Below are 21,951 nucleotides of genomic sequence, written 5' to 3'. Positions count from 1 at the left end.
ACGAAGCTGGTGCCAATCTGGACGTTTCCGAGCAGCTACCACACTGCAGCAACTGCTCTCTGTATGCACGCGTGATCTTATTTCTAGACAAATGCAGGCACGTCTCAGATGATCAGCTTTTTCTTTTATGGATGTGTCAAGTGTATTTCGTGAAGTTGTGGTGATTGGTTGCAGACTGTGTTTCTGTTTTCTCGCCAGTGTGGACAGTTGAAGTGTAATGTTCAGGAAGGTAAACTCATGAACCTCAGGAGAACATACAATGAACTCATGTCAAAGATTTTATTAAACGGATTCATTAATGAGAGAACCAGTAAGATGTTCAAACTGGGTCAAAGAGCACTTAGGAATCTAGGTAATTGTAGGCAATTTAATAAAGGATTATTAAGAGAGGATTGCAGGGCTTAGTTATAAGTCTGGTTCAAGTCTGACAAGGTAATAAACCATAACCTTTCAGGTTCTTTTCTTACTATACAGAGATTATTATTAACTAGAAAAAAATCTACAAAGTAACATGGAACTTCACTAAATCCTGGCCTTTAATTGGTACTCCTTATAAGATTCTAAAACTCTCTTCTCTCTAAATGCTTCATCTCTGCTAGATTCCGCAGGCTGGAAACACACTCACACTACATTCATGGGACAGTCACTGAGTGTGCAGACTAGCCTGGTCTTGAGGCCCATCTTTGGGACATCTTGGTGGTCATTCTCACCAAAGGCCACCTAATGGGATGGGCAGAGAGTCTCAGAGAACCTCCTTTTTACCCTACTCTAGAAAGACACAGGGGCTCTCATGTCGGTACTGAGTGTCCCTTTATCTCCCAAAGACTTGAACACAAGGGTATTACATTATTCAGCCTTCTCCACCCATTAACTCAAAAAGCAACCAATGAGCACCTGCTGTGTGCTGGAAGCTGGGGATGCAGTTAGAGCAAGGAAGGTGTCCTCTTCCGGAGCCAGTGCTCTAGCCCGGACATAGATACCAAATAGATGATCATCACCTACTTAATGAATTATATGTGAGTGTCATCAGTCCTGACATGGAAAAGCATTGGGCAAAAAAAATGGGGAGGACTAGTGTAGTCTGAAGGAGTCTGGGTGTCAAGGAATCTTTTTGCAAAGAAGGGACATCTAAGAGGAGTCTGGAAAGAAGAGTGGGTCTAACTAGGCACACAACTGCTGACTCTCGGAAAGAGGGAACAGCCTGTGCGAAGGACTCAAGCCCCCACAAAGGGTAGCGCTCCTATGGGGCTGATGAGGAAGTGATACCACGAGCCTAGAGATGTAGGCGGGAGTGCAATCTCTCAGGGCCCTGAAGGTTTGGGGAGAGCAGGGGTTGCGGGGGAGCCTCGGAAGTTCACAGAGTGGATCATCACATGATCAAAGTTGGTATCCCCAAACTCAAGCACGGGGAACAGTGCCGTAGCTCGTAAACATTCAGCCAAGGTCGGCTGCCCTTATGAAGGAATACATAGGTGGCCAAGGGGACACGTCGTGGAGTTCCTCACACCCAGAAGGAAATTGGTGTTTATTAGCCCTAACTGGGCTCTCTGCTTTTCAGTGTAACCCCATACACTCACTCCACCTCCAACCAGTGAGATTTGTGCCTCCCTCCCAGGGGAGGGTTTCTGGTTCACCCGGGATGGGAGAGGAGATGCCCACAGGCAGGAATGTCCTTCACAACACACACACCTCTAATGCTTCAGGACCATGTTCTTTCTTTTTAAAAATGAGTTAATTTCCAAGAATGAGTTCAAAAACCTCTCAAGTTTCCATGACAAAGATTTTAAAACAAATGTACCATCCAACCGAGAGCTCATGCTGAGGGTCATGGGCTGGGAGGAAATGGACAGTCTCATTCACAATGGACGAAAGTGTACATGAGTCAACCATGCCCAAGGACAATGAGGGAAGGAGGAGCCCTAAGGATTTCACCCACCTGGACATTTCTCTGTGGAAATAAATAGGGAGAGTTGCAAATATTTAGCGATGAAGATGGATCATCTTAGCACTGTTTGTAATAGCTAAAAACTGGAATTAGCTAAAATGTCCCAGAATCAGGAAGGACAAGCATGGTTCATCCTCACAGTGGAAAATGGCACCACTATTTAAAAAGATACTGAATGAAGAAAGCTGTTCATGGACACGGAAAAATGTTCGCAATCTATTATTAAGTAGAAAAAAAGCAGATTATAAAGCCATATGTAGCATATGATCCCATGAGGTTTTTAAAATACAACTGACTCTCGGTATGTATATGAACGAATATGCACAAGATCTGAGAGGTCACGAACCAAAGGAGTGACAGTTGTTCTCTGTGGCAGGCATTTCTGTTTTCTTCTATTTGATTATCATTGTTTTCTACTCTCTCTGTCCTTGCTTTTGTAGCAAGAAGAAAGTTCCATGTGCAAAACTTATTCATGATCTCCTAGGACCTCAACTGCAGTAGATTTTATGTGGGATTGTCAGCTTCTGCATGGAGGATCTGACTTTACTTATGCTTCTCACATAGACATGCAACAGTGTTTCTCTAAATACATAGAGACCTTACTGTGTGTTTAAAATGATATTTTTCAGCAGTTAGACATCCAATTCCATTTTTGTAACAGAAAAACTGTTACAAAAAAGTAAATAAAACCAACACTTCTTAACAAATGTAACGGGATGGCTCATCATTTTTGCTTTGTTTTATGAGTATAAGAGGTATAACTAACTAAATTTAGTCGAAGGAAGAAAAAAGCAACCAGAGGGATAAATACCAAAATAGTCTGAAAAGTTACCTCTAAGTGGTGGGATTATGGATAATTTTCACCTCTTTTTTCTTTTCTGTATTTCCTAATTTTTCTGTGACAAGTGTGCATTGATATAATAACAGGTGATCATGTTAAAACCCACAGAAACAAACTGCTTTCATTTAATTACAGCAAAAATCCATATAAGAAGGAGGTTTACCCATTGCTGCCCCTGAGACAGGGTGATTTTCCTTTGAGGACCATGTGGCTTACAGAAAGAGCATGAATCTGAGAATTAGGGAGACTGACTGGGTTGGGTTTTTTTTTTCTTTTTTAAGAATTTACTTATTTATTTGAGAGAGAATGAGCATGGGCAGGGGGAGCGGTAGAGGGAGAGGGACAAGCAGACTCCCTGCTGAGCACCGAACCCGACACAGGGCTCAATCCCAGGACCCCAAGATCATGACCTGAGCTGAAGGCAGATGCTTGACCGACTGAGCCACCCAGGGGCCCCTGACTGGGTTTTGATCCTGGCTGTGTGACCATAGACTAGTCACTAACTCTTGTGTCTCTATTTCATCACTACCCCGCTAATGAACATTGACTGAGCATCTCTCATGCACCTGAATCTGTTCTTGATGCTGGGGACAGAGCAGCAAATAAGTGAGATATGGTCCCAGCAGTCACAGAACTTAGAATCCAATTCAGGAGAAAAATAGCGACAACGAGACAAAGAGCACTATGATCATTAGGACAGTAACAGCCAACCTTTACTGAGCACCTACTAACTGCCAGGCCCTATTCAGTGAGCTTTATGTACCTAACAACACTTTTCATTCTTGCCCCCTGAGCAAGATGTTATCATTAGTCCCATTTGACAGACGAGGAAACTGAGGCCCAGAGAGAGTAGCTAATTTGCTCCAAGGCCCACAGCTAAGAAGTCGCAGAGCTGGGATTTCAATCCGACTATGTGCTCTGCTGCACTCCCCCGAGAAGCTCATGGTCATCACAAATGAAAACCGTGCCCTGAGAGCACAGTCAGGAGACTCGACAGGTTAGACTGCCCTGAGGAGATGACATTCCACCAGAGACCCCAAGGATGGGTCGGAATAAATCAGGCAAAGAGTAGGGACAAAAGCCTGTGGGGTCAAGGAAACATAAGAATGTGTTTCTAAGGGGCGCCTGGGTGGCTCAGTCATTAAGCATCTGCCTTCAGCTCAGGTCATGATCCCAGAGTCCTGGGATTGAGCCCCACGTCGGGCTCTCTGCTCAGCGGAAAGCCTGCTTCTCCCTCTCCCACTCCCCCTGCTTGTGTTCCCTCTCTCGCTGTGTCTCTCTCTGTCAAATATATAAATAAAATCTTAAAAAAAAAAAAAAAGAATGTGTTTCTAAGCCAGGGGCTTGGTGGAGCGGTTGTTGGCAACAGTAATAACAATGAATTCTTTCTCCTCCCATCCCCAGACACTCTTGGCCAGAGCACTTTATGACAACCACCCAGACTGCTCCTACGAGCTGGCTTTCTGCAGAGGAGACATCTTGACCATTCTGGAACAAAACGTGCCAGAAAGCGAGGGCTGGTGGAAGTGTTTGCTCCACGGAAGGCAAGGTCTGGCCCCTGCCAACCGCCTCCAAATCCTCCCTGAGGCCCCCGCTGACAGGCCCTGTCCCCCTTTCCTGAGAGGCCTGGAGGAAGCTCTCGCCAACTCCGAGGAGACCTACCAGGTACCCACCCTGCTCAAGCCCCCAACTCCAGGCCCTGTATATGAGCACATGAAGGGCTGGGTAGAGCGGCCTCCACCCACCACCGCGCAAGTCTACGAATTCCCTGACCCACCTGCCCACGCCAGAATCGTCTGTGAAAAGACTCTAAGCTTTCCGAAACAGGTATGCATGTTTCCAAATAAAACAGAAGGGTCGAGGGATATGTAACTCCCAGGGGCTGACCTTGCCCTTGAGTTCTTGGTGTCCATTGGGAGGATCAATGTGCAAAGTGGGAACCTGGACCCCTTTGACTGGGTGATGATGGGAGCTCGTATTTGGCCCCCAGTTCAGTTCTCACTAATATTCTCGGCACTCTAGTGATTCCCCACCCCACCCCCTGCCCCCTGCTCTCCAAGACATCCCCACTTGGCAGGAAATTGAAAGCTTAGTGGAGCTGTTCATGAAAGTATTAAGGACTTCCACCATGGCCTTTTTGGACACTAGGACTTCTAGTGATTGGTTCAAAGGCAAGACATTACCCAACAGATTTAACATCTATATTCCTTTCAGCCAAGAAACTTTACTTCCAGAATTGCTACAGAAATACCCAAGGAGGCAAACATATATCTGGGTGAGGAGGCCATGGCCATAATAGCATTTTTTGTTATAGGGAAAAATCTAAGATGCCTAAATGTTTGTTAATGGGGGGATTGGTTGCATAAATGTTTGTTATCCCTACAACATACTAGGCACTTGTCAAAAAAAAAATGAAGTCGTTCTAGGAGGCACATATAAGGGAGAAAAAATAACCATTTAAACAAAACCAACCAAACAAAAACTAAACAAAACAAAAAAAACCAAATGATCTGTGTGTATATATGTGTGCGTGCTCACCACTGAAAGAACACACACCTACAGAGGTCCCCTTAGGAAGTGGAGTTGGTCACTCTTACATTCCCTGTACCTGCCACTGTGCCTGGCCTGGGGTGGGTGCCCAGTTAATGAGCAGAGAGATCAGGAAATTGATTTGTGTGTTCTATACAGTATGTATGACATCTGCAATTTTCAAAAATAGCAATTTAAAAAAAAAAAAAACAGAGGAAATGAAGCACTAGGTAGATGCAGAATGAAAACATTTTTTTTTTTTTATATGGAAAGGAATTTAAAGAAGAAAGGAGAAAAGTAATGTATTGCTGTCCCCAGGCCCGGGCCTTGATGAGGTGTTAAGCACGCAGAACAGATTTGCATGGTCTTCTGTCACTGTGGGTGTTTCCTGCACACTTTGCTTTCAGCTCAAAGGACACATCCCACCTGGCCCCAGCTCTGGGCAGGGGTCCTGGCAAGGTCTGCGTCCAGGAAGGCTGCTCCCCCGCCCCCCCCGCCTGTGAACCCCACAAGGAAGCTGGTCACGCCTTCTGCGGCAGCCCACCGGGAGGCCTGGCACGCTCAGCTGCTGTCTGAGCAGCTGACTCAGAGCAGGGCCTTGGTGGGGCTTCCTCCACGAGCAAGTAGTCTCTGCCGAAGTTAAGTTGGGTTTCCCCCTCTCCCCAAAAGGCACACGGGGGCCGTGTCTTCTGTTCACCGGGTGTCCCAGGCACCCGAGCCCAGGGAAGGCTCCTACCGCTTTAACGTTTGTTAAATGAATGAAGTGACCGTGGACCCCAACTTCTAGACGGGCATCGCAATAAAGAGAACGATGCGTTTACTCTCTAAACCTAACTCGGCGAAGGGTCAGGGCGTTGGCTGGGAGATGTGCCCTTGACGTGAAGCGTGTCTGTGATGGGAGCCCCCCACCCACCGCCTTGTAAGGCTGCGGCCGTGGACAGAAACCACAACCACGATGGGGAATTCAGAAACCAGGGGCTCTTGAAGTGGGCCCAGTAAGACACCTGGGGAACTTTCCTGCCTTTTTCTCCTGCTTCCGTTTCCTCTGTGGCTGCTCCATCTACATTTTTCTCCCTCCTCCCCCACTTTTTGTTTGTATCGCCTTCAATGCGCTTGCAGGGGCAGGGGAGGGGAGGGGGGTCTCTGAGAGCAAGAAATGCCAACTGTGGCTTGGAAATCAGTAGTGTGGTCACCTGGCTTCCGGGGCAGCCACAACCATGCTGGGAGAGTGGGCCCATCCCAACACCCCTCTATACCTCTCTGTCTTGCCACATCACTTCTAAGTGCTCCTCAAAGCTGTGCCTTCTGGTGATGCTAAATAATTCCACTCCTTCTTCTACCACAAGAAGGAAGGAGCTAGAAGAAGTGGATGAAACCCAGTTCAGAAGCTTCCGATCCGAGTAGTCTGGGGGTTAGCCCTGACTCCTTGGTGGGCAGAAGTGCTCGATAGAACTAGGCAAATCCGGCCACTCGCTTTGGGCTGTTTTCTAACGGGCAGTTCACAGGCATGGAACTGGGCCAGGTGACCCATTTCACAGACTCCCCTTAGCCCTGCATGGACGATCACTAGATTAAGGTTGACCAAAAATTAAAAACCAAGAAAGGTGAAAATATGTCACTTTTCTCGAGTTGTCTAATCAAGGAATCCACGTGTCAGGATCAGACGTCTCTATCGCTGGAAGAGGCCTCGGTGGGTCTTAAGAATGACTTGTCATGCTACAAACGAGGGAACTAATTTCCAGGGAGGTGAGGTGGCCCAGCCAGGGTCACAGGGGGATGAATACCAGCGACCGAAACTTCCTTGTGCCCGCATGTGGCTGCCCATGACCTTAGACTCTGCATGCCCTTGCTCTTCATTTTCCTGACTCTGTGGCTGATGCTATCTATTCTTCGAAATTAGCTTTTTACTGAGAAGTAACCTACAGATCCTAAGGGGATAGCTTAGTCACTAGTACCCAGATCAAGAAACAGAACAAAACTAGCACCCCAGAAGCCCCCTCACGCTTTCTTCTGGTCACTTCCTCCAGGGTAACCACTGTCTTGAGCTTTGTTTTACTTTTTAGTCCAACTTCCTTAATGTAATATGCTGGTCTGACTTTTTTTTTTTTTTTTTAAATCACCATACAAAGAACATATTTGATGTTGGTTTGAATTCAGAAAGGGGAATCTTTCCTATTTCAAGTGAAAAGGGTCCAACTTCCTGGTGGAATTATTCTCAGACCCACTAGTTCCTGAACTGGAATTTCCTTTTGTCTCCCTATTTTGAAATCGTGGTTCTCAGACATGTTCCTTAATTGATTGCCACCTTGAACCTCTGTGTTTCAAGAAACACTGGGCATTTCTGAACCAGCTTCCACCACCTGAAATTCCACACACATGAAAGCCCCTTTGTCCTCCGTGGGTGGTCTACCCACAAAGTCAGCTACAGAAAGACAAAGGGCTTGGGGTCTTAGAGGGTAAGAGGCAATGGGAGTGCATTTGGAAAAGCTCTGTGGCAGGGGACAGAATAAGCTGGAGGTGGAGGTGACGGCCTATGGCCTGGCAATTGGACAGGGCAGGCGTGTCAGGAGCTTGGATTTAACCCAGCATGGAGTGTAGACCAATCAGCCTAAGACCAGGAGGGACAAAGTCAGCTTTATTGCCCCACTGTAGAGAGAGGGTTCACAGAGCAGAGGAACCGTGGGCTGTCTCACAAACAGAGGATAAGGGAGCTTGATTAGTTATGGGGTTGGGAAAAGGTGACGTGAATACAAAGGCCTGTCTTGATAGGCTCGATGCACAACAGGGCAGTGTGTAAAGGGCTCAGCGTCAGCCCAGACTTCAAAGCAGGCTGTTCTCTCTTTGGGACCCTCCAGGCTGAGGTAGATGGGCAATATTGCATCTGATACCTCGCGTCACAAGCTCTGTGTTGGGGACCGAAAGTGAGCCTGCTTCTCTGATGAGAGTGGGATGTTTCCTTCTCACTGATAGAACTTCAGACTGCAATGCTCCCGAGAGCCTAGGATTTTAGAGAACCAGCTTTCTCTGTGAGTGAGGAAGCAGTCATCATTTGGAGGGAGGTTATTTTGACACTCGACAGCTGACTGTGTCCTGGGAAGGAATGTCTGTCCCGTTCGCTTTGTGGCTGCTTTATCTGCGTCCGTCATTCCAGCCTGATCAGTGGTGGGACCCACTGGTCCCTACCAGTGCCTCAAGCTGTACACTTTCTTTCACCCAAAACGAGCAAATAAATAAGTAGATACTCTCATTTCCTTCCTGCCATGCCGGGTCGCCCTCGTGAACAAAGGGACTCTGATCTAGTCCTCATAAGCTGCTCCTCTACCTAGACTGCCCTCCCCGGCTGCACATATTCAGGTCCTCTCCATCCACGCGATCCAATTCAGTAAGCCCTTTCCAGTGACAGGTTCCTGGGGACCCAGTGGGAAATGCAGTCTCCCTCCGCCAACTCTCTGGACTTGACCCTTTCCTCTCCTCAAGGCCCTGTCTCGCTTTCCAGCCTGCGTCCTGGCTGTGTCCCCACCTTATTTCTCCCCCATTAGACCTTGACCCTGGCAGACAGCACGCACTCCCTTATATAAATCACCCATTCCCGGGCCCCTCCTGGAGACGTCCTTGTTTGAGAGGTCTGACGTGGAGCCGGGCAACCGTATCATTTTGAAGTTCGCCAGGTGGTTGGTTCCCTGGCCAGGTCTGGAAGCTGCGGCCCCTGGAGCAGCCAGTGTGGTACCCGGTGTAGAGTTGACATTCATGAGTTCTGGAGGATTCACTCGAATCCAGTTATAAGCACAGCCTCCAAGGCTGAGGGCCACCTTGGTCTGGTCCCCTCCTGCTGCGCCATCGGCCTTCATCCCCAGTAACACATCCTGTGACAGGCCCCTGCTCCCTCCCCGCCCCCTTGAGTCCGTTCACTTCACACCCTTTGAGCCTCTCCTGTCCGGCTCACTGCTGCATCCCCAGCATCATCAGATGAACACAGTAACACCCCCAGATTGGAATCACAGCCCCGGATCCCTCGAGAACTTCAGAATCACCTGGGAGGTTCACTGAAACTGCAGATTCCCAGGCTCCCCACAGGACTCAGAGACCCCAGTACAACTGACATGGGGCCCGGGAATCTGCATTTGAGCCTGCTGCCCAGGTGAGGCTGACGCAGGCAGCTGTGGGCCCCCACGTGAGGAAGACTGGCCGCCACCTCGGGACTTCCCCTCCCATGTCCTGGGTCCGAGGTCTGAGGGAAGGGCCGCCAGGCAGGGGTGCAGGGACATGGCCTCCACACTGTCAGGCTGCCTTTGTTGTGTGAGGGTAACTTGGAACATGATCTGCGGACTCTGCAGTGACGTCTCCTTCCCTTGGCTCTTCTTTGTCTCCCCAAGGCCCTCTTCACCATCCCCAGACCTGCTTGGGCCTCGTTGCCAATGCTGCCTTCCCAGGTGTATGATGTACCGGCCCAGAGCCGGGGTCCCCCAGCCCTGAAGGTGAGTGTCAGCCCTGGTCCTGCCCGGCCCGTGGGGTTCCCCATGTCAGGCAGATTGCTTTTCTGCATTCAAGCAGGTGCCGCCGAGCCTCTCCTCTCTCCACCTCTCCTCTCCCCGCACCTGCACCTGTTGCTGAGCATCTGTTCTCCTCTCCCCGCACCTGCACCTGTTGCTGAGCATCTCTTCTCCTCTCCCCGCACCTGCACCTGTTGCTGAGCATCTCTTCTCCTCTCCCCACACCTGCACCTGTTCCTGAGCATCTCTTCTCCTCGCCCCGCACCTGCACCTGTTCCTGAGCATCTCTTCTCCTCGCCCCGCACCTGCACCTGTTGCTGAGCATCTCTTCTCCTCTCCCCGTACCTGCACCTGTGGCCCGTGGATGAACACACTTGCTCCCTTTGCCAGGACAGATGCCAGGAGCACGGCTACGCCTTGGGCACAAAAGTCTTAAAGATATATGTGCAGGACTCGCCTCACTCACCTCACCCTCACTCCGGCCCTCTTGACCCTGTCTTTATTGAAAATTTTGTTCATCATGAGTTTTTCACACTGTGATATTTTTTTAAAAAAATGTTGCATCCCATTATTATTTACCTTGATGACCAAGAATTTTGGGGCCCCCTCAACTGTTTTGACCAAGGCATCTCCTGCACTTTCTTCACCCTGGTCCCCGCTCGAGAACAGGTCATCCCCAGCACAGCCATCAGATTCTCACCCTTAGCTTTTCCCAAGCCGGAGTTAGCCCCTGTGCCCCACGACCCCACACCCAGGTGGCACAATTCGTCATTGAAGGTCCCATTGGTGCACTTTCCACTCTGTCTGAGGGGAACGAAATGCACCCTACCCTTCCCCAGTGAGAAGGAGTCAATAAGAAACTCACAGTTCGGCTCTCTCCAAAGAAACCCCTCTCCGGAGTCCAGCATTTTCCCTCTTTTTGTGCAGACCCTGTTTCGGTGCTTCTCCCTGTCGCTTTGGAATACACACCTACTTTTCACATCCTGATATATGTGTTTTCTAATTGCTGTACCAAAAAAAAAAAATGCACATCATCTGTTTGGGTACCATGTCTTTTGCTCCTTACTGGATGTATATACGTCATTTGGCTTAGTGTCTTGGTGGTTAACAGGCGCTCAGTGAATATTTGCAGGATGAACACACAAATTACAAGCACAGGAAAATTTCTGCTGAGAAAAACAAACAAGAAAGACAGAAGCATATTAAGTCCCAATTCCATGTATTGCTTAGTCAATCCTAAGGCTAACTTAGAGATGCAAATGAGCCCCTGTTTTTAGGCAAGTTCATTCTCTCTCTAGTTTGTCCCCAGCTTCGGTCAAGAAGGCATCTTTTTATTTTTTTATTTTTTAAAAAAGATTTTATTTATTTATCCGAGAGAGAGAGAGAGAGAGCATAAGCAGGGGGAGCGGCAGGCAGAGGGAGAAGTAGGCTCCCCACTGAGCCCAGTGTTTGACTCGATCCCAGGATCCTGGGATCATGACCTGAGCTGAAGGCAGACGCCTAATCGACTGAGCCACCCAGGCAACCCAAGAAAGCATCTTTTTAAAGCACAAAGTCCATTGTTGAAAACATAACCACATAAACTTCCACCATGCGAGCATCATGACCAAAAGCCTCAAAGTCTTTGGTGATTTCTATTTTCATTTGGTAAAACAAAACAAAACACTGGAGTGGGCAGAGTTTGCGCAGGAAGGAAAAATCCAAGTTATCCTTTTCTGTCTTTCCCCAGGAGCCAGAGAAGCAGCTGTTATATGATATACCCCCCAGCCCCCAAAAGGCAGGACTTGGTCCCTTGGCCAGCCAACCACATGTAAGTATGACAAGGCACCAGAGATCTGATGCTAGGAAAATGTGAGCATCCTCTGGGACGTTTTATCAGCTTGGTCAAAATTGGGAATGCAAATTCCTCATAGCAGAGCTTATTTCATTTGAAACTCCTGATGGCAGTGGTATTAAGGAACAGGTTGAGTAATGTGGTTTGGGCAAGTCCTCTCTCTTCTCCGTGCCTCAGTTTCTCATGACAGACTAATTGTGAGGATTGAGATAATTCTCGTGGGGAACCTCATACAGGTATAGTGTTTGGCACAGAGCAAAAGCTCAGTAGATCTTAGGAAAATTCTTCTTCTTCTTCTTTTGTACCTCAGAGATATGTTGTGTTAAGGTAGATTTTTATTTGTTTATAGGGGACATGCCTTAAATTGAAAATCTGTTCATTGTCGAATTGTCACACATTTACAGTACATATACCTATGCCCAAGTTTTTTGGGGAAGGCCTTAAAAAACAGATGACATCTCTGAAGTGTTGTGAGAGATGCATAGGAGTTTGTTAGAGGGCAAGGAGCGGGTCGGGAGGGCATGTAGAACAGAAGGACTGGTTTGGGAAAAATGAACTACAGTGGACTAAGGGAGCACTCTGAGTTCAGGGGAAGGTGAACCGCCGGGGTGACTGGACCCACAAGGAAGCTGGTGGCCGCCGTGGTGGGGAAGCTTAAAGGTGGGTACAACCAGATGATGAAGGGTCTTGAGTGATCATGGCAATGGGGAGCCACTGAAGATGCTTGAGGAAGGGAGTGACAATCAGATTTGTAAGAAGCACAGTACCCAGCACTTAGTAGGTCCTCAGTGTAGTTGCACCTTTGTCAAATGAGTTGCTCAAACCCTCTTTTTATTGCTACTGACCTGGGCATTTTTGTGTGGTTCTTCACAGGGGCAGAGTGCTCCCCTGGTGTCGGCAATTGCCGTGAGGCGAGGCAGCTACAACACGTTACCAAGCCTCCAGAAATCAGAATGGATTTATGACACACCAGTGTCTCCAGAAAAAGCCAATGGCAGAAATGCATCTTTGAGCAGCTTTGTGAAAGAATCAGAGCCCCACACTCCGCCCAGGTATATGTCCAGCTTCCAGAATCCTCCAAACAGCAGAGCAAGGTCCCTCTATCCACACCTGCATAAAAATGTGCCCATGCAGAAAAAACTCAGCCTTCCAGAAATTCCTTCTTATAAATCCCTGGCACCCAGGGACACATTTCCCTTGGACGAGGGCGCTGGTTACAAGGTGCCTTCAAGCTTTCTGAACCCCCGGGTGGAACAGAAAAACACCAAGCCAAACATTTATGACATCCCTAAAGTGATGCCGAGCGGCCCCCTGGCTGTGAAGGAGCTGGGGAGAGTCAAGGGGGCTCCGGAGAATGCCCCGGACCGCAGCTCCTCGTGGTTCTCTGGCCAGGCCCCCTCGCTGTCTCCGGAACCGGACAGGTTGTCCGTTTCCAGTTCTGACAGCAGAGCCAGCATTGTCTCCTCGTGCTCCTCCTTGTCCACGGACTCCTCGTCTAGCTCCTGCTCAGAGGAGTCAGGAAAGGAGCTCTCCTTGGATCCGGACTTGGCCAGAGAGACGGTAGCAGCTCTGCAGCATGAGGTGGCCCGTTCTGTCGCCAGCCTGATGCTCTTCGTCAGCAGGAAGTGGAGATTCAGAGACTGTCTGGAGGCCAACCTCAGCGCCATCCGCAGCGCCGCTGACCACGTGGAAGAATCTTTGAGAGCATTCCTGGATTTTGCCCGCGGGGTCCGTGGGACTGCCTGTAACCTCAGCGACACTAACCTTCAGGCCAGAATTAGGGACCAGCTACAGACCATCTCCAATTCCTACCAGATCCTGCTTGGAACAAAGGAAAGCCTGGATAGCTGCAATTGGTCCTTGGAAGTCCTCGTGACGGACAAAGTCCAAAACAGCCTGGATGACCTCGAGAGATTTGTCATGGTGGCGCGGATGGTTCCAGAAGACATCAAGAGGTTTGCCTCCATTGTCATTGCCAATGGGAAGCTCCTTTTCAAGCAGAACTGTGAAAAGGAAGATACCTTGCAAATGACCCCCAATGCACAACTGAAGCTTGCAAAATGCATCCAGCTTCCCCAAACGGAAATTGAATCATACCAAAGAAGTGCTCCTTTTAATGAACAAAAGGAAAGCGAACACTCCCCTGAGCTACTAAAGAAAAACGGGACAATTATCTGTGAACTGGTGAGTTCAGGGTGGTAAAATAGAAGGAGGCTTTCAAATTTCATCTGGAGGGGTCGCCCATCAGATGCTAAGAGCCTTTCACTATTTGTTAGATAGTTCAATAATTGGATATTTATTATCCAATAATAATAATAAAAATATCCAATTATAGAACTATAATTATAGAACTATAATTGGATATTGAAAGATAATGATCTTTCAATAATTTTTGAGAGACATTGGTTCCATTTAAAAAAAATTAAAATTCATAAAAGTAATGTAGATGAAATCTTATTAAGAAGTAAGATAAACACTTCAATATTAAGGCACGTAGGATGTCTTCTGGAAACTCCCAAGGGATAGTTTATCTCTAATACTAGGGTTAGGAAGGACTTTGAAAACCTTTTGAAATCTGTTCCTTGAGCACCTTTTTTTTAATCTCACTCCCCAGTTTCCTTGCACTTTTGAAAGTTGTTGATTTAGTCATTGTGTTTGTGTGTCTTAGAAACAGAAGAGGAAGTGTAAACACTCTTCCAAATTGTGCATGGTCTTAGCAGCCTCCAGACTGCAGTTACTGTTAGAAATTCTTTGCTGCATGAGTTCAGACATTGTAGAAAGAGAACTTCTGGTTCAAGGATCGCAAGTGCCAAGAGGCATGGCACGTAACCCGGGGACAACATGACTTGGCCCTTTTAGCCCCAGTCTTTTTTTTTTTTTTAGTGGCATTTTTTATTGTTATGTTAATCACCATACCTTACATCATTAGTTTTAGATGTAGTGTTCCATGATTCATTGTTTGTGCATAACACCCAGTGCTCCATGCAGAACGTGCCCTCCCCAATACCCATCACCAGGTTTAGCCCCAGTCTTGTGTGGTATTCTGTTAAAATGCCTGCTGGTTGGTGTAACAGCTTTCACACATTCTAGAGAAGCTAGAAACATGGGTATTTTTCATTCCCTAATTTAAAGATGTAGATATAGATAAAGAGGTATACTATACACAAATATAAATATAAATATATATATACAATTTTTTAAAAACTCATGTGTCCAGAGTGCCTGGGTGGCTCAGTCGGTTAGGCGTCTGCCTTCGACTCAGGTCAGTCCTGGGATCAAGCCCCACGTCGGGCTCTCTGCTCAGTGGAGAGCCTGCTTCTCCCTCTCCCTCTGCGTGCCACTCTGCCTACTTGTGCTCTCTCTCTATCTCTCTGTCAAATAAATAAAAACCTTTAAAAAATGTTAAAAAAATAAAAAACTCACGTGTCCTTGTATCAAGCCATGCTGGTAGGCAAAATTCAGCCCTTGGTCTTGCAGAGTCTCCTTTGTTGAAAAAAAGGCATCAGCCCTCTGAAACTAATAATATACTATCTGTTAATTAACTGATTTTAAATTTTTAAAAAAGGCATCTGGAGGCAGAACCATTGACAAAAATATAAAGAAAAATGCTCAAGTTTTAAAGTGGACTTAAATACCTCTGTACAGTGTAAAAACCACTCACGTTGGTAATTGGAAGGCATTTTATTTTTCAGAAGCTGCCTAACCTAGAAGAGACAGAAAAACCCGTCTTGGAAGGAAGGTTGGATGAAAACAAAAACTTCGAAGGACAGGTAAGTGATAGGGCTGGCTCTCCCGGACTTCTGACCCTTTATCGCTCGAGATGTCTCCTGCTATGAACAAGTCGGCATTCTAGCCATGACACCTTTGGGAGTAGATGTTTTTGTGACAGTTTTTCCTGTTTGCAGTAGAAGGAGCCCTGAACAAGTCCAGTGAACCCCAGTATGTGGAGCACGATTCTTGAACCATTAGTGACATAGTTCTCAGTGGTCTGCAGGTTTATCACGGGTGGGACTGACATGACCTTTGACATCCTCTTTTAATGCTTCTGATTACAATAGAAAAACTGTTTTGGTTTGGAGCTTGTGTATCATCAACACCTCTTTGGCACTCGATGTTCTTCCTTTTTTTTTTTTTTTTTAGTCAAAGATGTTATCATTGTGCTTATTTTTTTGGTTACCTTCTACTTGCGGCAAATGACAATGATTTTCCAGTTACCAATCTGAAGAGTTTCCATTAAACTAGTATAAGTAAAACCAGTGGATTCCTTTAAAGACAAAGATGAAGCAAGTCAGGTTAAGAGGGAGGCAAAAAGGGGGCGCCTGGGTGGCTCAGTCGGTTAAGCGACTGCCTTCGTCTCAGGTCATGATGCCAGGGTCCTGGGATCGAGTCCCACATCAGGCTCCCTGCTCTGCAGGGAGCCTGCTTCTCCCTCTCCCACTCCCCCTGCTTGTGTTCCCTCTCTCGCTGTGTCTCTCTCTGTCAAATAAATAAATAAAATCTTTAAAAAAAAAAAAAAGAGGGAGGCAAAAAGGGCATAACTTGTGAAGGTTGTCTGAATACCTGAAGCCTGGGGATCAGTGAAACAGATCAACTCCCTGGCTGGGGGTGGGTGCAGGTAGAGGAGGGAAGGACAAAGATGTCTCATGACATGGACAAGATCATTCGTCTTCTCAGGGGCAAACTAGAACGAGATCCCTAGGCTGGAAGTCCTAGGTCAGGGAGCCAGCATGGTCAGGTCCTGGGGAGGGATCCCCTCTGTTTTCTAATTCTGTCCTCTCGTGGCAGAGAGCAGAGGAGGAAATGAGCTCTGACAAGGGCATAATCCCATAACAGGGCCCCACCCAAAGGACCTCATCCAATCCCAGGTACCTCCCAAGGGCTCATCTCCTGCTACCTTCACGTAACAGGGTAGAGTTTCAACACACGAAGTTGGGGGGCACAAAAGTCAGACCCTCTCACACTGTCTGAGTGCTTCCAGGCTGTGAGTTTTGAGATCGCAGGTGGATGAGAGAGCGAGCAGTTTAACGAAAAGACTAAGAATTCAGACTTAGCCGACTCAGCTTAGAGCGCCGGCTCTTCATTTTGCTACATGAATAACCACGGGCAGCCCCCTCACTTCAGAGAGCACCAGTCTCCCCACCTGTCCTAACAAACGGGCTTTGGGTGATTACCCGGAGGGGTTGCCACTAAGTTAGATGCTGAGAACCTTTCAACAGTGCCTAGGCTTTGGAAGACATTGGTTCCACATTTCAGAAAATACAACTCATGGAAGTAAAATTCTAGATGAAATCTTACTAGCAAGTTGGAGAAATATAATATTAAGGCAGATAGGTCAGCATATTTGGATTTCTTCTAGAAATTTTGGGGGCTCAGGTTTACTGCCGATGTTGGAATTAGAAAGGATTTTTTTTAAATCCTTTAAAATCTGTTCTTTAAATTTTAAAATCTCACCATCAAGTTTTCTTTTATTTTTTTAAAGATTTTATTTATTTATTTGTCAGAGAGAGAGCGCGCAAACTGGGGGAGTGGCAGGCAGAGGGAGAAGCAAGCTCCCCGCTGAGCAAGGAGCCCGATGCAGGACTTGATCCCAGGACCCTGGGATCATGACCTGAGCGGAAGGCAGACGCTTAACCGACTGAGCCACCCAGGCATCCCTCTTTTATTCTTTTTAAAGTTATAGATTTAGTCATTGTCAATGTGCTTCTTGGGATGGGCTGCTAATGGTTTGTTGAGAGTATTGAATAAGATTTTATATATTTAACATGTAAGATTATATAGACAACACAATAGGTAAGATTGTATATATAAATACTATAATTTATATGTAACAGTGCTTTGAAAAGATTAATTTGTTAGGCAGATGGTGCACTGTGGGGCATCCCAAACAAAACTGTATTTTTTCTTATAAAAAGTCTAGAAAATTGAGCAAAATAGGAAACAGGAGACAACCACAGCCTGGTGATCAAATCTGTCTCTTATCAATTGTTTTCTTCCCTTTTCCAGAATCCTAGCTCCCCCATCCCACAGCCTTTGAGTCAGCAGAATCCCGAGAAGAGATTCCACCTTTCTGAACACTGCCGGCTCTATTTTGGGGCGCTCTTCAAAGCCATCGGCGTGTTTAACAGCAGCCTCAGCAACAGCCAGCCCCCCGAGATCTTCATCACGCAGAGCAAGCTGGTCATCATGGTGGGGCAGAAGCTGGTGGACACGCTGTGCAAAGAGACACAGGAGAGGGACGTGCGCAACGAGATTCTCTGTGGCAGCAATCACCTTTGCAGCCTGCTCAAGAACCTCGCGTTGGCCACCAAGCACGCCGTGCTCAAGTACCCCTGCCCTGCAGCCCTGGGGCACCTCCAGGCCGAGGCCCAGAAGCTGGAGCAACACACTCGGCAATTCAGAGGGATGTTGGAATGAGCCTCCTTCCCCTTCTTTCTCCCTCCCTAAGGTTAACCTCTTAGCTTCAGCTTCCCAGCCCCAACCTGTGTAACTCTGTCCTACGGGCAAAGCCAGCCTAGGGATGCACTGATGGGCAGAAGCTGGTATTACCAAGTGGCTAAACAACCCCAGGACATTGGCTTATGCTGCAGAGAGCCAGGTGTTAAATAAGAACCTTGCTAAGTTTTTAGCATAGCATAGCATAGCCCATAGTTAGCTGGGCATATAGCAGTGAATCATACAAAGGCCTTGTCCTCAGGGAGCTTACCATCTAGTGGGGAGATAGACGATAAGTGATGAAGAATTACATACACAATGTGTCAGGTGCTAGGGAGACAGTAAAGGAGGAGAGACTTATTTTCAAATGATGAATTTCTGTTGCATCTGTTAGCAAATGTGGTAAGGTTTTCATTTTGGACTGAATTAATTTTGTGAGATTTGGTACAAATTCTGTATCTGCATCTTATACAACATATATATATATATATATATATATATAACTTATGTGTGTATATATATATATGCTATACATATATATTCTATTTTATCTTAACCGAGTTAAAGATGCATGTCATATTTACAACGTAACATGTTCTGTTGGGTTCCTTATTAATTTATTTTGTATATAATAGCCTATGTTGATAAATTCAGTATGTTTACTCAGAAAAAGCTTGTACTTCAACAGTCTCAAATCTGTTACCATTTATAAAGTTATGTAAATATAATCATGAATTTAAGCATTCTTTGTAGCAATCCTTTCTTTGGAAGAGGTGGTGATCCATGTCACCCAGATTCTGGTACCAAAGCAAAGCCACCAATGTTTACTTTTCTTATTCAAATGCTTCTCCCCAAAGTGTGTAGGGAGATGCAGTAGACGCCAAGTGCTCATGCACGAGGCTAGTATGGCAAAAACAAAGCCATCACTCATGGTGGTGCAACCAGAAGGTGTGGTGTGGACAGGATATCCATTGCTGGGCACAGATCTGAAAGTGGTGCAGAGCTCCCCTCAAGGCAAACCACCTCCTCTTCCTCTCCTTGCAGCTGGGTCTTCAGCTCATGTTGCTATGGTTACATCATCTTTACTTCACTTCAAGTGAAGGTCCATGTCTCCTGTACACATCTCAACCACTAAACACCTTTGTAGCCTGGAACCAGCAGCCTCAGGCTGGAAGTCATCTGAAATGTCACCAGCCTGCCTGCTACTCGGCACTTAGTAGGCACTTCTAAATGGTTGACTGTTAGAAAGCTGATTATTTTCACCGAGTTACTCCTAGGGTCTCTAAAGAAAGATCGTATCTTTGTGAGGCTTGCTTGGTTCTCTAATTTAGAACAGAGAAGCCACATTCTTTGAACAGCTGTGATCTGTATTGGTTAGGACTCCTTCTGTTCCAAGTGATCAAAAACCATATCCAATCTTTCTTAAGCAATAAAGGAAATTAATTGACTCAAGTATCTTAAAATAACCCAGGGGCAGACTGGGTTCAAGGCCGGCTGGTGTGGGTGCCCAGTTTCTCAGTTCCACTTTCTCTGTGTTAACTCTCATGATTGCAAGGTGGCTGCCCCAGGTTATGTCCTTGGTTTGTGGCCAGAAGAGAAAAAAGAGGCTTGATTCTGCTTGGACTAGCTTAGAACAGGTGCCTGCCCCTGAAAGCCCCACAACAAGGAGGGCATGTAGTACCCAGGTTGACTTAGACTTGGGATTCAGCCCTCCACACAGGCGCATGTGTGCGTGTGTGCGCGTGCACACACACACACACACTCCCATGTGTCCCGAGAGAGGGAAAGAATAGCCCTACCAAGAACTATGACATGTCTGAGATTCCCCTACTTTATATTATTTTTTTTAAAGATTTTATTTATTTATTTGACAGAGAGAGAGAGACAGCGAGAGAGGGAACACAAGCAGGGAGAGTGGGAGAGAGAGAAGCAGGCTTCCCGCCGAGCAGGGAGCCCGATGCGGGGCTTGATCGCGGGACCCTGAGACCATGACCTGAGCCGAAGGCAGACGCTCAACAACTGAGCCACCCAGGCGCCCCTGAGATCCCCCTACTTTAAATTAACAAGTTAGCCTGCCAATTTCATGGATGTTGCAAGAAGACAGAAGATTCTGGGATCAGAGACTGTGTCTGGGGCCCCCAAGACCACGGCTAGGTCCAATGATTCGCAGGGAGGAATCCCAAGACTCAGCATTACGTTCGTACTCACGGCTCTGATCTATTACAGTGAAAAGAGACAGCAAAGGGAAAGGCTCAAAGAGTTCAGTACAAAGGAAATCAGGCTCAAGTGGCCAGGAGTCCTCTCTCCCTGGTCACACGGGACACTTTTAATTCCCTCAGCAACAAATTGTGACAGCACCTGTGAGATGATGCCCGCCGGGGAAGGTCACGAGAGCCTCCCATCCAGGGTTTCCATGGGGCTGATCATGTAGGCAGCCTGTACATGGCACATCCCCGAATTCCAGACTCTCGAAGGCAAGCAGGTGTCCAGCATGAACCACATTATTTGTACAAACAGCTTAGGCACGCTGACCCATTCTCATCAACTCTGGGGATGGTGGGCACCCTCCCCAAATCCAGGTTTTTATAAACAACCAAAGGCCAAGCTTGCAAGCCAGCCTTTCCAAGGATATTATTGATGCCTGCTATGTTAACTCCTCCGCCCAGAGACAAAGGATTTTCCTTACAGCCTTGCAAGCAGCTTATGCTTCATCTTTATATCATTTCTACCTCAGCCCAAGTCCCAGGGCAGAGCAAAACAGGATGCAGATGAGGCTATGCACACACTGAGTTTGTGTCAAAGCCAAAGAACTCAGCATAGGCAGCCCCAGTCTTTCCCAATGACCTCTGCGCAAACCTGATCAAGCCTTGCCTCAGAGCGAGACATTGTCTTTATGATACTGGACAGCAAACACACCTGCCTTTCTGCTCTGGAGAGAGACATGATCTCTGTCTTCCCAGGGCGTTTGCTAAAAACCGCCTTGAAGATGTAATTCAGAACAAAATGTCATCAATGCCTCTGCTCAAAGGACATGCAAAAATGCAAAGGCCCCAAGAACCGTGTCCCAACAGGGGCCCCAACCCAAGTCGGGAATTTTGTTGGAAGAAGGGCGGCGGCGTGGCGGGGGGGGGGGGGCGGGTAGGGTGTTGCAGGGAGGCACCAGGACCTGTTTACTCCAGCCGGCAAGATGATTTTTGCACCATAGTGGTAACAACAGCAGGTATTTATTAAGTGATTACTACATTCCAGACCCTGTTCTAATGCTTTAGCTGTTTTAACTCTTTCGGTCCTTCATATGTGAGAGGCTCTAACAGGTGATCAACAGATCCCTATTGCTTTCAGAACACTACAGATGTATGTATGTAGACAGGCAGGTAGATAAACATACAGGGAGACATATCTGTCTATATTTTTTTCTGTCTCTACATGTATTTTGAGACGAGTTCAAACCAAGGGCCTTTGTTGACCAAGTACAAAACCATTGGGTTGAACATAATAAAAGCTGCTGTTCTTAGCTAAATGTGTTTCCTTCCTTTTTTTTTTTTTTGAAAGAGGGCAGTTATGAGATGAGTTCCCTTTAATTCGATAGGATAATTGCTTCTGAAAAACATTTAAAGGAAGAATATTGCGTTTTTTAACTTTCAGCAATGTTTTGCTAAGTAGTTTTCTTTCATGCCCAGAATTCTGTGCTGCTTCCTTTCAAGGAGGGAAGAGGAAATGGTGGGTGTGTGGTGGTGGTATAGCAACTTGACCTCAATTAAATTAAATTTCATCAGGAGGATGGAAGTGGTGAGGAGCCTAGTTGAGAGATCTCCCAGTGTGACAAGCCCTGGGGAGCTGGGCTTCTGGTTTGGGGGCAACTATCCTTTTTTATTTTTTT

The 21,951-nt window shown here is 46.9% G+C and overlaps 1 protein-coding gene across 2 annotated transcripts in view; it reads left to right on the top strand.

The window, feature by feature from the left end:
• Positions 1 to 18,816, top strand: part of CASS4 (Cas scaffold protein family member 4) — a 29,538-nt gene extending 10,722 nt beyond the window's left edge. Inside the window, exons 2-7 of one of the 2 annotated variants that reach the window (XM_081832545.1) lie at positions 4,191 to 4,613; positions 9,689 to 9,790; positions 11,535 to 11,615; positions 12,513 to 13,823; positions 15,332 to 15,409; positions 17,643 to 18,816. In XM_081832545.1, coding sequence (XP_081688671.1) covers positions 4,191 to 4,613; positions 9,689 to 9,790; positions 11,535 to 11,615; positions 12,513 to 13,823; positions 15,332 to 15,409; positions 17,643 to 18,053 — 2,406 coding nt within the window. In that variant the 3' untranslated portion in view covers positions 18,054 to 18,816. The remainder of the gene's footprint in view (positions 1 to 4,190; positions 4,614 to 9,688; positions 9,791 to 11,534; positions 11,616 to 12,512; positions 13,824 to 15,331; positions 15,410 to 17,642) is intronic. The other variant, XM_081832546.1, reaches the window with a different exon arrangement.
• The last annotated feature ends 3,135 nt before the right edge of the window (positions 18,817 to 21,951 follow it).

This window comes from Leptonychotes weddellii, chromosome 10, assembly GCF_054177405.1.
Source record: "Leptonychotes weddellii isolate Sample4059 chromosome 10, ASM5417740v2, whole genome shotgun sequence".
Lineage (NCBI taxonomy): Eukaryota > Metazoa > Chordata > Mammalia > Carnivora > Phocidae > Leptonychotes > Leptonychotes weddellii.
Note: the sequence above shows the minus strand (reverse complement) of the source record. Positions and strands in the feature narration are given on the sequence as shown.